We start from the raw sequence: 17112 nt of genomic DNA, 5'->3' as shown, positions 1-17112 counted from the left end.
TGCTAACTGGGATATGTAGGCCACACAAGCTCGAATGAGTGTTGTTAGTAGGTCTGCGTTCGGCCTTGCCTCCGTTGGCGTCCGCCAGCACTTTTTGCAGCTTAGGAGTCGCACACAAGCTTGGGAAGAGCCGAAGCCGCAAAGGCGGGAGTGTTTACGGCTTACGTGATACTTTCCCTATCTCGTAGCGGATGCGAGTGCAATAGTCGTTATGGCCTCGCGATGTTGTTTCATTTAGTGAGGGGACAGGCTGAAGGATTTACCACCTTGTTATGCCATTTCAGACGACCACATCTTTGCTCCTACCACAAGATCCGGTAGCGCACTTCTAACATGATGACAGCGATGACCCTGTTACATATATTTATACCAGTCCTATCGTCGAGTAAAAACATGAATTTCCGTTTGGCCTGCGATCTCTTTGGCCTTCTGTCAAGTCGGATCCACACAGGGGCTTTCACAGAGTTTTTCTGCCTCAGTAACCCTGAAAGCTTGAATTTTGTGCAGCTTGCAGCAGGCCCCATTTCAGAAGCCTTCCGTTCGGAAAGTCATTCCTCGCGGTCCCGTGATCATCGGTACTCCCCTGTCCGATCTGGGCACTATCCTGTCTGTCCTGTCCGATCTGGGTACTGCCCTGTCAGATCTGGACACTGCCCTGCCCGATCTGGGCACTGCCTTTTTCTATCTGGGCCCCGGCCTGTCTTGCTCCGGCAGGCCTCTGCTTGTTCCGGTGGGGCGTCCGCCTGGCACGGCACGTGTCAAACGGAGCGGCGCTGCGCCGTGTCTGTCGCAACTGTTTACAGCTTGTGACGGCCTGCCAGCGGCGGCCGGTCAGTCACTGGCGGAGACAGGCTGTCTGGCCGCTCCGGGTTGCCGTCCGGATCCGCCGCCGCCGCCTCCGCCGCCGCCGCCACAGACGGACTGCAGACGGAGCGAGGCTGGACGGCGCAGAGCAGCCGGTAAGGTGAGCGGCTGGGACCAGCTGTGACCGTCGCTGCCAAAGTCTGAGAAGCCTGATTTGCCGGAAGGTAGACGCCTACCCGGTTGTGGTGCCGGGTGCCGTGTATATTTGTCTCGTTGATTCGTAGAATAAGCCTTGAGCTATGTTTGACAGAGATACAGCGACAGCTAGACCATCGGATGTGGTAAATTGCTAAATTGCCGGAGTACTGGTGGTGTAGCGGTTCAGTTGCGTGTCTCGGAAACCAGAAGTACGGTGCTTAATTCTCCGCGGTGTCCGTCCTTCTCACGTTGCCCGTGCTTCTCTGCCTCCTGCCCGTTCTTCCTGTCCTGAGAGGCAAGCGATGCCACACAGCTTCAGCAGCTAAGTGCGTCGTTAAGCCCCCAATGGCTCACTGGTAAAATGCTGAAGCTTCCTTGGATGAGGGCCCTCTGTTTGGATGATTTTTCAACGCTTTAGATTTCATTTATCGTACTTCGAATCAATTCGAAGGCGTGGCGGCATCCTTCACATATTTGTGAGTCTATCAAGGTCGCGGGAATATGTAAAACGGCGTCCGTTTCCCCATATTGTGTCAAGACAGACACCATGTATTTGGACCTTCAACCGAGTTAATTGACAATCACAGTTTTGTGTTTAAAGCAATGCACGTACGTATGCAATTAATGCTGCTAAATCCTGTGGGCAATACAAATCAGGAAGAGGAATAAACATACATAAAAATGTTACGTACGCCGTTCCTGAATAAACTCCTACATTTACGTAATTCCAGTCATCACCAGGAGGCGACCAGCATGTTTCGGACCGACAATAACTTTGCCCACGCCCGGTCAGGTCTGGGTGCAAGCAGTATGTTTCCTCCCACGCAACCACAATCACCTACGCAATATTTGGGGTTGGGCACCGATGACCGCTCTGACGCCACTTAAGATCATTCTGAGCCCATTCCAGATTCCACCGATCTTGGTGACGCCAAATGCTCGGAACGAACGCCTCCCGCGGGGTAGATCCATCGCTCCTGACTCCCCGGGGCGTGCTCTGAGTGCTGATCGACACCCTGGGGAGGGTTAGGCCGACTGTGCACCGCCTTCTGGCACCGGAATCCGCCCGGTATAATCGGCTCCAGTCGCCGGTGGTGTGGTCGTCGGTGTCGACGACGGCTCTGCCCCGCTGGCATCGCGGCAGCGCCGGTGTTGACCAGCAAGTCGGCCTCTCTACCGACGGTGGCCGGCAAGTCGGCCTCTGTACGGACGGTGGCCGACGAGTCATCCTCTCTGCGGACAGTGGCCGGCGAGTCGGCCTCTCTACCGACGGTGGCTGGCATGGCCGGCGAGTCGGCCTCCATAGAGAGGGCGGCGGGCGAGTCGGCCTCTATAGGGGCGGCGGCGGGCGAGTCGGCGTCTGTAGGGGCGGCGGCGGCGGACGTGGTGGCCTCTATAGGGGCGGCGTCGGGCGAGTTGGCCTCTGTAGGGGCGGCGGTGGTGGGTGAGTCGGCGTCTGTAGGGGCGGCGGTGTGGTGGGCGAGTCAGCCTCTGTAGCGGCGGCGGCGGCGGTCTGTAGGGGCGCCGGTGGTGGCCGAGTCGGCCTCTGCAGGGGCGGCGGGTGACACTGATCGCTTGTCGGCCACCGGCCGGTCAGGAGCCGGGACTCGGACGGCCAGACGGGCGTCCAATACACCACTGGGCAGCGAGATCTCGTGGCGTGCTACAGAACGGGATGATGAGCTTAGGAGGGCTTCAGGATCCGCTTTTGCCGATGGTGGTTGATACGTTTGGAGGCCGAGCGCGCTGTGCCGATGAAGGGCGCCGATATTGAGGTCCAGTGGCGCGTGCCTTCTCTAGTGCCACTTCATAGACACTTCACTGGACGTAAGCCTGTCTCTAGAGCGTTATATGACGCCCGGCGCAGGGCTTCGTAGAACTGCTTTGCTCATGGGTCATCAGACATTCCACGTAGTAATCATACGGGTGTGAAAAGGCCCTGTACTAATGAAGCACGATAAGCTACATTACTGTCACTTGGAGCCTCGACATTTCAATACTTTTCGCCGACACTTGTAAGGACACCTGGCCAATTCCAAGAAGACCCTGACTTCATCCTCGCGAGGAAGCACGAGATCCTTTTTTATGGTCCAGATTGGATGTTGTAAAATCCGCCCTTCCGTTGTTTTTGGACCGAATCAAGCACCAGCTTTCTTCACACTTAATTTTGTCATTGAGTCGTTAGGCTCGAATGCGTTTCTGTGAAAGCAGAGCCATTCATGGTGCCAAAATGTACACAGCGATTTCCGTTAAGCATGTCGTCAAATGTCATTTAAGCGAATTTGGTGCGATATGATTAGAACGCGGTCATGCCGATTTTATGGGTGACTGTACGGTAAAAAGGAACACGTCATGAGAATCACCAATCTCGTGATAAATACACCGTCGTTATGCGATGCGTTTTTTGTCATTTAAAAGTTAAAGAAATATTTAGGTTCTTCAAGATGTACAGTGGTAAAGACATAATGATATCTTATGTACTGGACTTAATAATGACGTGACCGTCAAACATGATGACATAATAATGACGTGACCGTCAAATATGATGACATTACTTACATGCAAACTATAAAATGCTGCGTTTCCTAGAAGAGCTGGTTGATAGTGGCATTGTACTTAGTTTTTGGGCCACATTCCTTATCAAACAAATTGTCACAGGATGACACATTCGTCGAATTGGTAAAACCTGAAATTATCTATAAGCTATACACCCTCGGTATTCGCTTAGTGGTGCTAAGAGACATATTCATGTTTGTGTATGTTTTGATGGTTCGTCCCTCCTCACTTCTTTATGGGATCACCTCATATGCTTCCAAGATTTTTACGTTCAACGCGTTCACATCAATATTTAACGAGTTTAGGTCAATTGCTGCAATATGATTTGCATGTTCAGTTACATTATATTACTATATTTGTGGTTTTAGGGCTGTCAACTACACAGATAAATGGCTGCCCCTCATCCGATTATACTGCATAATAAAGTGATATCAGCACGCAACTTACCGATATTAATTTCAGCCAAAGCCCAGCAATGGACCCGTTGACATACACTCAGATACATGCCGATCGGAAACGATTTGAGTTGTTTTGGTTATGATGTTTTCAGATGTGAATTATATGTTGCAACAAGAACTACTTGTGCGTCGTGGGATAGGCAAAATTTGTTAGCGGTTTAAACAGCTGCCAGATTCATTACTTGTTATTATTAGATTGCAACAAAAATAAACTAATGGAAAGCCAAGTTCCTTCAGGGACCGTTATCAATGGGTTTTACGAATCCGTTGTTAAGTTCACATGAGAGCTCAAACTGCATGCATTCCATTTTCTTGCAAATATCCTCGAAGGTAATTCCAATTTCGTAGATATTTACAGTAAATTGCGGAAAAGGTAGATCACTTCCCTTTTCCAGTGAGCGAGTTAAACAGTCGGAGTTGGTTTTTTGGGACTTCGTGACTTCCCTCAGGACAGTTTTGATATGAACCGTCATAAGTTGGGGCTCTTATTTTACTCAGAGGTGACTCCAGGAAAGGTTTTTGGGAGGCGTGTCAGGACGAATCACAGTCCGTTTTTTGGCAAATGCGCCATTCACATTTCATTGATTAAACGCTGTCCATTTCTGCCTGCCGTGGTTTATAGCAAGGCTTATTGCATCAAAGTTGATCACATTTAGGTAATACACGGTACGCTTGAGCCGCTAGCGCTGGATCCAGCGTGTTAAACAGCGTGTTAACACGCTGCTTAACTGGATCCAGCGTGTTAACACGCTCAAAGCCGCATTGCCTAACTTTTTCCTTTCGTGAATGCGCCATTACACGCATTTGCGAAACACGATGTGTCAATAGAGAATTAAAGGTCCAGTGGTTAGTTCAAGCCATTGCGTGACTAAATCGGCTCAAAATGTTACGATATCTCCGTGAGTTTAAATTGCTCCAGACTCCCCGCATAGTTTTAATGAAATGCACCACGTAAAAAGGGATCAACTATGCTTCATCAATGCGGTGTAGATACTTCTGATGAATCGCCCTCCATCTGCTTGAGGTATATCAGCCAGTACATATCCTGTGCGTGCACATATCCTGTGCGTATCCTGTGCGTGTGCGTACGGTATTTCTCACCCGTGCATTGCTGGTTTTCGTCCCCTAACCGCTTGATTGCAATTATAATATTACTGTGCAACCAATCTCATGACCTTTTGCAAGTTGATTTTCAATCACATTTGATGAATTTGTTTTTGAAAAGCTGCATGATCGCATTCGTCTACAGGCAAGTTTTGCCCTTAACTTTTAGCATCTTTCTCACACATGATACGCGCATTCTTTGCACAGTTGGCAGTCTACTGCACTGTGCACCGCAGCTAGAACTCTGACAGGAATTCCCATTCATGACATCAACTAGAGCTGCCTGAACACGATTAAAACTTCACTTGTCTAGAACAGGCAGAAAAAATGTTGTTTGCATAAGCAAATTTTCAGTCGCATTTCATCCCAAAGATCTTAAACGTTCCACTTTTACATTTCGTCGTCAGCACAAGCACGCTACCTCGAAATACGCCCGCGATTCAAATATCACTACAGCATGCTCGCCTCCCACATGGTCCGCGTTAGACCAATTATGACAAAATTATTGTTATGTAAAAAGAGGTCCCATGCAACAATCAAACGTAGCAAAGGGCCGGAAATGTATGCCGCTGCTTTCTACGCACCTAACTTAAATCCGATGGTTTGGTAACGCAGTCTCTGCTTAAAGCCTTTAATTTAATTGACAACCGTTCGGAAATCATCCGGCTAATTGAACGGATCTGGTTTCGCCCGGGCCGAGGGGTGCTCTGATTGGCTGAGGGCGCGGCCTCGCCCCATTGGTCCATTGGTCGCCGCTGTCTCGTGGGGAATTGAATATAAGGTGCCGGAGAGGCGGCACCAGCATCGCAGTCGGCGGTGGAGCAGCACAGCGGCGACCACGAGGCGATCTCCTCCCGGGACAAGCACCGAGTGAGTCTCACGCTGCTGACCTCTCAGCGGTCAGAACACGCACGTGCCACAACCCGGAACGCGGCCTAGTGTGGACCCACCTCAGATGAAACTGTGCTGGTAGACGTACGTCTATTGCTGCAACGACTGTGCCTTAAACTCTACGTAAAATACTAAACAGCAGACGTCGCAGGCTTGTCCAAACAGGTTGCTAAGTGCTTGCATCCGTTCAGAGACATGTGAATGTCTGGTGACAATGACGCTCTTGGCCGTGGCCCCTGCGGTAGGTGACATACTCTGTCACATGGCTAGGCTAGTAATTTCCATCAGGGCATATGCTCGCACAATGTCAAAATTTACTGGATCTTGTTTATGGTCAGCGCTAACTCCCATGCCCTAAACGCTCTGCGTTTGCTGATTTTGTGTGACATGAAGTGTAGTCAGGCTCGGACATGTGCAGAACAGGTATCCCAACCTCCGGGAAATTCCTCGCAAGGGGAATACGACGGTCGCAGCGGTAACTTTGCTGTAGCTAAATCATATCTGAGTCAAGGAAAATGACCTTGCTGCCAGCCCCAACAGATAGGTGCTGAATGGAGAATGATGTCACAACATGAACTGTCGTATATACCACATATACAGAGCCAAAATAATCTTCTATAGTAGCCAAAAAATCAGGGTCGATGTTTCCACAGCCACGGAGGGCTTAGATACGCGTAAGGTACCAAGAGTTTGATTCTGTGATTTAGTTTTTGTCGCCCTCATGCAATCGCTGTGCACAAAATTTATCTGGCCGCACCACCCACATACATGAACTTGCCAGAATGAGAGGTGCGAATACGCACCACTTATGCTATTTTGATTTTGCTGCTTGTTTTCGAGCGTAGAAAGGCTTTGCTGTTAAAGGTTTTTGTGGTTTTTAAAGGTGAAGATACATTAAATGTTTTGGGCGACAGTTTCCGACCGCCACGTTCAAGCCTATGCTTTATATCTGACCATCACTTCCACACGTAAAGGTGGACTGATGTCTTCTCCTAGACGTAAATTATATCCAAGCATTTATCAACGTTCTACACAGCTAAAATGCACACATTGTGCACCTGGGCCAGAATCATGCGCAGATTCGTGATGTTTGCCCAAACTTGACCTGGCAGGAATCGCGAACCTTGCATCTGGTCCATCCCGGCGGAGTGCCTACCGTGATGGAGATCAGGCGTTGTACAGGCCGACAGACCACGGTCACCGCCATCTTGCCCCGAGCCACTGTTGCGTGACCAGACGGGCTTAACCAGGCCCACACAGAGTTCCGTTCAGTGCAGCCCAGCTCAGTGACCGCCAGCCTGCCCCAGACTGCCGGCGGTTGCCCACGTGCCGGCCATTGAGCGCTCATACACGGCCGAGAGACGGCTCGGTGTACTGCGGTACAGTCTACCAGCCCGACTTCCAAGCTCCTCTGGTAGCAGACCCTCGAGGCCGGACGCTCCATTGAACGTGCCAACGCGGCGGTGCGTGCCCTCGGCCCTGGAGGACGACCCGTATCAGGCCAAACAAGCCACTGATGTGCATAACACTCTGGAAAGTCATACGCCTGCGTTTAATCGGGGTAATTGCGTCACTTGGTTTACCTTTTGGTCTCGAATCTGGGTCGGCTGCCTGCCGCGTCAGACTTAAATGTATTTCTGGACGAAACTATTCCATCAACGCGATTGAGTGCAGTTGAGTTATTCTGATTGGCGCGGCAATATGCTTAAGGCTTGTTAGTAATATTTACGGTAAATATGGCATCAAATCGAAAGGGTACTGTGATCATGGGGTATAGGTCGCAAATACGGACGTTTTTCCTCACTTAACTACTCGCCTCTCGGTCTCACGGCTAGCTGCGCCATCTTAACAAGCTCGTTTTCAGAAACTAAAAAGTGAAATGGGCCATTACAATTCTTAGTCTTTCAGTTCACCTAAGCTTTCGGAAGGGAAATCTACGTTAAATTTTGATTGTTATTAGTCTTCTTTGGTTTCCGAAACATGCGATTTACTATCACTTTTTTGATAACGTCAGTACTTATGAGCTAAATCTTCCAGTTGGACTCTTTTATTCTAAGGCTGCTATAACCTAAGATTTTGCAGGCCACCGTAAGTCAAAAATTCACCTAGTCCTATGTAAGACACCGTTTCTTGAAATATATCATTACCCGCTGCAATATTACTTATTTATGCTGCGCTAGCATGCTGTCATGGTACCTGCGCAGCGTCCACACTGGTAAGAGGATGAGAGCAGAAAACAAAACACGCGAGGGAAGGCTCGAGCTCTGACCACGCGTATCCTAATGCAATGAACTGCCATCTTGTGGACTGATGACTCCCAAAGTCACCAACACAGTGTACATTAGGAGTGCTTCCATTACGCTATATTGCCCATGGGCTTACTGATAGGCTCGTCTGTGTGGCTGCGGAAGCTTTGCTGTGTGGCCTCTCAATATGTAGTATTTTCGCTCTTGTTCTGTGCGCTCTGAATGGTCGCAATACGGCAGCTGTCTTCCAGCTGGAGACGCAATTGCTACCCTGTGGTTGAGCCAGCCAATATATGACCAGCTGTTATCTGATGGTGTATTCACAACAGTGGTATTCGGATGGCTGCGATCATTGCGTTCACTTATTTGGATCTGGAGTGTTGAGCGGCGTGACAGCACGTGACATTGCTGCTGATAAATCCCCAGGCGAAGCAGTGGACGTATTGGAGTCATTTTATCTCCGCAACTCTTCTCATTTCAGCAACCGCCGTGATGCAAGGTAGACTCGCAAGCGTAACGTGAAACAGGACAGCGAGCTCTGTAGCACTTGCTCTTCACGGGTCATTGTCCAAACTGGCCTGGAGAGTGATGTGGAGTGATCGGTCGCTTAGCAGCTGATTAACATCATGCTGAATATTGCGTCTGGTGTTGGGCAACACTCAACCGGCCCAACTTTGCGGTTTTAGTATGTGTTCATGAGATGTTACCCCTCCCCAAAAAGAGAAAGAGCCGAAATTCGCGTTGCTGAATAAACATGAGGATGAACGCAACGGATGCTTCCCTGTCACACGGCCTCGAATCCCCCGCAAGGGCAATCTCGAAGACCTGGCATCCTCTCCTCACACCGCCTGCACGCGTCATGTCCTCCGCCCACTGGCTCTTGGGCCGGCGCCGCCTGCCTCAGCGCGCTGGCGCTGACCCGGTGACGTCGAGCGTGCGTGGCCGGCCGGGACGATTTATCGGCGCCGGCGCGGGTCTGTCGGCGTCAGCCCGGCAAACAACGCTCCTGGCGCTGTCCGGCGCCGGCGACAGGTGGATTAATGGCGCCGCTCCGGTACAGACTTGGCCAGTGAAGCGCGTCTCGGTGAGCACATCGGCCGCCGGCCACGGATTGCAAAGACGCTCACTAATGCTTGCAGATGCCGAGATTCAGTGCAGCCCGTAAGTGGTGAGCACCAGCGCTGATAGATATGGCCAATGATTTATTCATTTGGATATGACTGCCCGCAAAAGGTAAAGCTCCCGTTACTTTTATCGGAAACATTCCATACAGCTGCGGCGACAATTTATGGCCCACGTGTCCTTTCCGGGCACCTGGCATGCACCCGCTTGGGACATCTGTCTCAACTGGACATTGGCTTGCCCTAGAGCAATAACTGGACAATATTTCTGCAGCGCGACTCACATAAAGCGGAATTCTGCTACGAAAGAAAACGAACACTTTCCACAAAGTCATGATATAGCCCTTGGACATGATTCTGATTCTTTGCTTGAAAGCAGCACACGGCACGAAAGGTCGAGTTGTTCCATAGGACGCTTGTGAGTTGACCCTCATATACCCATGCCACCTAACATTGGCCAGATCTTGGCCTGACCTTGTCACCTGACAGGGTCGCGAGCCTGCCCTGACCCTGACTTGCCTTGGTTTCAGGATCATGACTCGTCACGTGTCTGCAGTCAGCGCCTGCGCCTGGCTGGCAGCCATTGTCTGCTTCGTCTTCTGCTGGTCCTCCTGCAGCGCCGCCAGTGTGCGCCTGGAGGACGCAGAAAGGTTCGTGTGTAAGGAAAGAGTAGCTGGGAGAGGTCAGGTTTCATGTACCGGTATGGAAAGCAGAGAGCTGTCCTGTATCGGTTAAACTTCCAACCTTCAGGTCATGGTGGAATATTTTTGAGGGTGGCATTTTAAAGAGCGGTCTACAGTTGTGGGAGTGGGCTACGTTGGGTTGAATGCGAGGATCCCCACTGTGTTCACAGTCGTGTTTCTGCATTAACCATAGCCTTAATATCGTGCCGTGGCCAAGCTAAAAACAATCATAATGGATGATGTTTAATCCGGCGACTCAATTTTAGCTTGTATCTTCATCGTTTATCTTAAGTCAGTGCTGGTAAGCAGGAGCGCAGCCAGAGCCTTCGCAAGGGGGTGCACAGGGTTGACAGAGGACACCCCATAGTGAAAAGACCCCCCCCAAATCGTCGGATATGACCCATTTGTTTTTGAGGACATGCTTATATATAATGATGCATTTTTACCTTTTCTATTTGAAATATAGGCTAGACGCTACCGCGAGATCAATTCTGCCAAAAGTTTATAGTAAGCAAACTGTCAAAATCGCGAGTTCAGTTACTGCATGAAATAAACTGCTGGCGCTCTTTATTTTTCAATGGTCCAGTGGACTTTTTTAAACCGATAGAACTCAGAAACTTTTCAGAATTTTGTCTGGGCTTTACAGAAATAGCAAGGGTTCCGCGAATGTAGATTGAAAATCGGGATGGATCAAAAAAATTCGCAAGTGGTTCAACAATCTTGTATTACTATGCCAGACCATGTATGTCTGGATATCTTCAACATTTAGTCAAAATTGATTGGTGGTACAAACTGCATAGTTTTGATCATGCGCGCTCGCGCATCTTTCAAATAAATAACTGGACGTCAAGCGTTGCAATCTCCTTAGGTCGCGCAGCGTCGGTTTCCCAGACGTGCAGTGGTTAATGCGGGCGCGTGAACCACCAAACTTTCGCCACCCGGTGCACAGGCTCAAACGTTTTGATTTTATTTGTTTCACCAATCGATTCTGTAAAATAATGAATATTCTCAGGAAAACATGAGATGGCATTGTGCGCTTTGAATCCATTTCGACCTACTCCACTCAGCACTAATGAGACCATTTCTTTCTTTCCGGTAGAGGGGAGCCCCTGAGTACAACACCACGGGGCACAGTGCTGTTCCCGGTCAAGGACTGGATACCATCCTGTCTCACCGCGTTACGTTTTCTGGCCGTCATTCTGGCGACACGGGGCGGCATCCCCTGGCCAATCCGGAAGCCCTTAGTGTAGACATCATGTCACATTGGTCTGCTCCCTGACGCAGGAGGCCTTCTGACATGCGCGGTGGACCCCGGATCGGCGCATTAACCGTCATTAACGCAACAGCATCCTTGCTCAACGCAAAGTGCTCAAATAATTGGCACATAGACTCCAGTTGGGCTTAACGGACCCATGCTGGAAAAGGGTTTGAGAGCCCGCCGGCGGTAGTGGGGGCTCTGACTGGCACAGGACTCTTCTGTTACCTCAATGGGAGCACTCATCATAAGCTCTTGATTTCTTCAATTGCCAGAGGACACCGACCAACGGAATTTGAATTTGAAAAACGAGAACCTCTGCCATTTGGGCTCCGCTCTTTCCCCTGATCGATTCGATGTCCCTTGTTGACACATAATGCCCTGTAAGACACCAAGGGCCCCTGAATTATACAGGAGCCCAACCGAAATACATCGCCCTGTCCCTGCTTCGGAGATGCGCCCCCAGGCTCAGACCAACATGGAGCCGACTGTTCGTTGTTCGTGATATCCGGTTGAAATAGAAGACCGCTCCGTCTCAAGGGTCCCTATCCGTGTAAAAGATCATCTCACTGAAATTTAAGATCACGATCCTATGGGCGATGGCCCTTGATGAGGCCTGCGGCCAGTCCATCGGACCCTTCAGCTATCCCATCGGCCCCTGATCTTTGGTCTGGAGAGGCCCTTCGGCCCTTCTTCGGGTCCCCTCAAATGCCGCTCCGGCTCGGGGCCACTTGCTGCCACGGGACCTGTTCGGCACTGTGGCCCCTAACCGACACAGGAGCCCCTCATTGTGTCAGGGACCTTGAATATTGGAAATTGCGGACTCCGGCCTCGTCTCTGCTTGGGAAATGGGTCTTAAGGGCCCAGATGGACATGAAACCGACTGTTCGGTTTTCGTGGTCTCTGACCGACCTAGACACTCGCATTGTCTCAGGGGTTCCTAAAACGTTGCAAAAGGACCTCTGACTGATATTTCAGGTCCCGACGATACTGGCCACGATTCTTTATGTGACCTACAGTCAGTCCTTTGGGACCTTATGCCCTTCTATCGAGCCTTTGATAGCCAGTTCCGGTGGATCGTTCGGGCCCCTCTTCGGGTTTCATAAGGCACTTTCCCTGGTCGTCTCGGGGCCCTTGCGAGCGCAGAGCCCTCTGTTAGGTACTGTGGGCCCCTAACAGATACAAGGCCCTCGACCAGTGTAAATCACTGGCCCCGTCTTTATGGCTGATTGGGAAGTAGGTCCTCAGGCCCACACCGACATGGCGACGACTATGTGGTACGGTGGTACCCGACAAACATATAGGCCCATATCGACGCAGGGGGTTTTCGATCGGCACAAAGGGCCCTTCGAGCGTCACTTAAGGGTTCGTCTTCGCAGGTCTGGGCTTCTGAATAAGACTCCAACCCCTCTTCATGCCCTTAAGCCCCCCCCCCCCCCCAACCGGGCTCTTGATCGCCGGACCGCGTGGGCCCTCCCAGGTTCTCCGCCCCTCCTCGAACACTGCCTCTGGCCGACTCGGGGCCCCTTGACAACACAGGGCCCCTGTTAGGCGCTGTGGGCCACGAGCAGTGTAAATCGCTGGCTGCAGCTTTGTCTCTGCTTGGGAAATGAGCCATTCGCCCATGTAGCCACGGAACCGACTGCGCGTTACTGGTGGCGTCTGACCAAAATATAGGCTCTTATCGATTCAGTGGGCCCCTGATCAGAGCCTAGGGCCCTCTGGCTGGCATTTGAGTGTCCGGCCCTACGTACCATGCACTCACACTTTCTTTTCCTTTGGCTCAGAGTCCCGTGAAGCCTCATAAATGAGGGCCGATATGTCTGTAATACCATGGACTTCATTAAGTTTACTGGCTGCGTATGGTGTCCGCAGTTGGGGTAGAAACATATCCCGCAGAGCGCATATATGACCATGTGCATATGCTTCCTCTGCAATGGATTAAGTAACGGAGCACGCTCGCACATACGCGTAACGTTCATAATATGTCATTCTAGCAACATAACCTGTATCACGAGAGCCATCACAAATCACGGTGCGAAAGAATCGCTTTCATGTGCTAGATCGCATAGCGTGTCCGCTTAACGCTCAACTCTGCTCGACAGGAAATCTTGGGCGGACGACGTGGAGAACATGCAGAACGACCTCTACGTCAGCGAGCTGGTTAATCGGCTGCGCGCGCTCAACGACGCCGAAGAGACCGGTCTGGCCCAGTACGAACTAGATAGATATTTCCGAAAACACGTGCCGTTTTTCCACCTGTACAACAGAGTGCCGGCCACGCCTACTGCGGCGCGGTCCGTATACGCCGGGTAGGTCGCCAGGGCTCCAATAGATGTCGCTGCCTGCCGTCTGGCTGTTCGAGCATCGTGGCCTGGCCAAGAGAGGACATCGCAGTAGAGAACGGTAGCATTCTACCTTGGTTTTACAGACCTACCCGGCGAAATGGATAAGATGGAACGTTTTTATTTGATTGCTTATTCTCATGTGATTTGTGCATTACGTGTCGCTGTTTTGTTTTGCATGATGAATGGCGCCTTACGTGACCGATGTCTTTCGCTTCATCTTCTACTCATTCCAAGAGGGCTTCTTCATGGGTGAAAGATGTGTTAATTCAGAGAGTGTCTGATGACATCAGTGACGTTAATGCTCATTTCCATCGTCGCGTCTTTTTCGCGTGGTGATACGTTTACGCATTTCTATCATATTTAGTGATACATAAAAACAAAAAGCAGATGGCTGCCCTCAAAATATGCCGCTTCCATCTGACACTTTCCCTGTTCATAATTGATCCACAGCGATCTCCACAGCGTCTGTGAAGATCCAATCTCGTCTCTGATAGATGCCTGCTTCCCCACAGCAAGCGCGGGTTCGACTTCGGCCTGGGCCGCGGCTTCTCGGCCACGCAGGCGGCCAAGCACAAGATGGGTCTGGAGGCGGCAGCCTTCCCGGGGGGACCCGGCCGCCGGCGACGCTCCGTCGAGCAGGCGCTCCATCTGTAAACCCCCGACCTCCATATGGCGTGCCCTCCTCTGCCCCGGCGGTTCCATGTGGAACTGACGGTGCTAGTTGGAGTGTCCCCCAGCCAGCCTCGGCGGACTGGATCCGGTGGTCACGCGGGATCAGCTGACTCCGGCAGGTCGGACCGCTTGAGGTCCGTAAGCCGATCAGGAAGACACCTTGGAGTTAGCTGAAGAGGCTGAAGATAGTTTGGTCTGTGGTGGGAGCGCCTAAGCCTCAGCTGATCCCGCAGGATCAGCTGATCCCGCTGGTTCTCAAGGGCTGCTGGTCAGTCGCCTGTCCGCCGCCGGCTGATAGTTTGCTTGTTGTACGCTCACGGACGGGGCGGTCTTATCGTTCTCACTGCGCCGGAGCCACATACAGAGAGTTGTTGGTTAGAGTTGTGTAGTGTGCAGTTCACTTTGCTTCGCCCCACCTAGCGCCAATCGTAGTCGCCATACGGCATCCGAGTTTTACCTGAGTTATAGTTACCAGATGTCTGATCAGTGTTTCATCAGCATTATAGCAGAGTTGTATGACGTATCGGCCACAGAAAGTACGATTCGAGGAAAGGAGCAGGCTCCAGTGTATTGGCACATCCAAGCGCATCCAGCAGCCTGCCAGCAGGGCAGCTAAGCGAGACCGTTGGGCGTCCATCGCAGTCACGTCTGGTTGGGGCTGGCCCGAGCGCTCACATGGGCATGGCGCCGGTCTCTAGCGACACCGACGCATGTACAGACCGGCTGGGCCACCTGTCACTCTGCCAATGGACAACTCTGTTCGATCATCCACGCGTGAGACAAATGTGTGCCGTGTTTAAGTTAAAATGGTAGTGTCGATTATTTGAAATAAATATATTTTGTTGACGATGTCTCCTGGTCACTGACTAAAGGTCAAGGCCGAGGTAAACAGCAGAACGCGAATACTAACAGCGTTGCTCTGTCCGCCACGCAGTTCCATTATACTCATCCAGTACCTCTCCCTGACATGACAATATAGGTGTCACCCAAATTCCTGCCATTTTGAATTTCTGTTTTCATGTTTAGTTGCCTTATGATTCCTGCTGGTTCAAGTTTGTGCAAGAGATGAGTACAAAGGCTCACTCGCAGCTCCCTCTGAATGACAGCGGACTGGACGTGAAGCGCATTGTCGTTGTAGCTGTGCTCATGTAAGACAGCTGAAACATGTGTGTTCACAAAGCTTTTCAAATCAAACCAGCCATAGAAGTTGGGGCGTTTGTCCCTGGCACCAGTCGCTATAAGAAGGAAGAGAACACCTTAGGATGTGACACTCGCTCCAGGGTTAATCATGGGACCACAATATCGGCAGAAATCATATCTAACAAACAAAAGCTACAAAAGAATCGAACAGCTGCTGATGTCAATCATTTCAGGAATGTGTTCACGGACAGGTGTGATATTTTACGCAGTGTTGCATCACCAATATTGTTATATGTTACGCGGTGTTGCATTAGTTGCAGTTCAGCGCTGTGTGCCAAAATCATGTCGCTTGGTCTTTATGGATAGGCACGATTATACACGCCACAAAACGAAAACATATTTGCTCGAAACGGCCACCATAACCTGACATTCTTAGCCACAAACCATCTGACCAGTGCCTCCACGTTGGTTTGCAAGAACCAAACAAGTGAAGCCAAGTTTCCCCACATCTGACAACCCCCAGTCATCGGGGCTAACAGTATGCTACATAGATCTAACATGTTCAGATGTTGCGTCGATTATGCTGGGTGATTCGAAAAGCTAACCCACACATCACTGCCTCTGTCCCCGTGTTTGGTAACGCACCTTAAGTAAGTTAACAGTTTTGTGACGTCCACCTACACCGTACCGTTTGATCATCTAATTAGCTGTCCAGGTATGCCTGTTCTTGTCATGTTCCAATAAATGTGCGGCTTCTATTAAGCACTTACCCGCTGCCCTGAAAAGCTTCGGTAGCATTATTTTTCCAGCCGAATTAACACACGGCGAGGAACGTGACTTTCTCGGGGTTACTGAGCTGAGCCAAATCATCAGGTGCATTTTGCATGTCGAGTTAAGATGATTGCTTGCCTGCTGCAGGCATTGGGTTTATGGGAAATTTTGATCCATCTGAAAACCCCGAAAACTTCAGCCACCCGCAGGCTCAACAAATGTATTTGAAACTGGAAATGCATTATTGATGGGGTCACAATGTGACAGTGTCGCCGTCCTTCGGCAGTCGCAATACTTTGCACGAGGCGCTGAGACTAATGTATCCGTCCCGTACGCATCAATGGTGAAGAAGGAATCCCAATAATCATAACTTCCATTTCTAAAGACGATTTACGGTTCAACAAAATTCGTTTTTCATCAGATGCGGCACTGGCAAAGAGCGGCATTCGGCTGCAAACAAATGTGCTAACAAAATTTCATCAAGTGCGTGGTGCCAAGAACACTTAGAGACACCGTCACGCACATCTGAGGCGCCGGCAACCTCTAAAGTTGCATAGAAACATATCCGAAAGAAGGTTAACGTCCAGACAGACGCTAAGCGCCCACTGTAAAAGACGCCACAGCGCCACTACTCACGCATACCTCTGCTGGCGGTAGTAAGCTGTGATGCAAGCGACGAACTCGTGCGCCACACTTGCGCCTGGCTGCAAGTTGGGTAACTCTAGGTATCCCGCGCCCCCGGCAGATGTCAGGCAGGACCTGATCTCCTCGATCGTGAGCTGCGACAGGAGCTTAGGCGTAACCCCGTCCGGCACCCAAAGGAGGGCGTGGCAGCGGGGTAGAGGCACATGTCAGGCGGCGCACG

At 50.8% G+C, this 17112-nt stretch overlaps 2 protein-coding genes across 2 annotated transcripts; one reads left to right on the top strand and one right to left on the bottom strand.

Annotated features, from left to right (window-relative positions):
- Nucleotides 1-797: 797 nt before the first annotated feature.
- Nucleotides 798-7855, bottom strand: LOC119108891 (testis-specific gene A8 protein-like). Its single transcript, XM_037232433.1, has 3 exons — nt 7828-7855; nt 2184-2425; nt 798-938 (listed from the first exon to the last, which is right to left on the bottom strand). The coding sequence occupies exons 1-3, from the start codon at nt 7853-7855 to the stop codon at nt 798-800; spliced, it is 411 nt and encodes a 136-aa protein (XP_037088328.1).
- LOC119108894 (diuretic hormone class 2) lies at nt 5936-15182 on the top strand. The gene is made up of 4 exons (XM_037232435.1): nt 5936-5990; nt 9909-10028; nt 13422-13529; nt 14177-15182. Exons 2-4 carry the CDS (start codon nt 9913-9915, stop codon nt 14316-14318), a joined length of 366 nt encoding a protein of 121 aa, XP_037088330.1. The 5' UTR covers nt 5936-5990; nt 9909-9912; the 3' UTR covers nt 14319-15182.
- Nucleotides 15183-17112: the final 1930 nt, after the last annotated feature.

The sequence above is a fragment of the Pollicipes pollicipes genome, unplaced genomic scaffold, assembly GCF_011947565.3.
Source record: "Pollicipes pollicipes isolate AB1234 unplaced genomic scaffold, Ppol_2.1 Scaffold_6950;HRSCAF=8241_pilon_pilon_pilon, whole genome shotgun sequence".
Lineage (NCBI taxonomy): Eukaryota > Metazoa > Arthropoda > Thecostraca > Pollicipedomorpha > Pollicipedidae > Pollicipes > Pollicipes pollicipes.
This window is presented reverse-complemented; position numbering and strand designations above follow the sequence as displayed.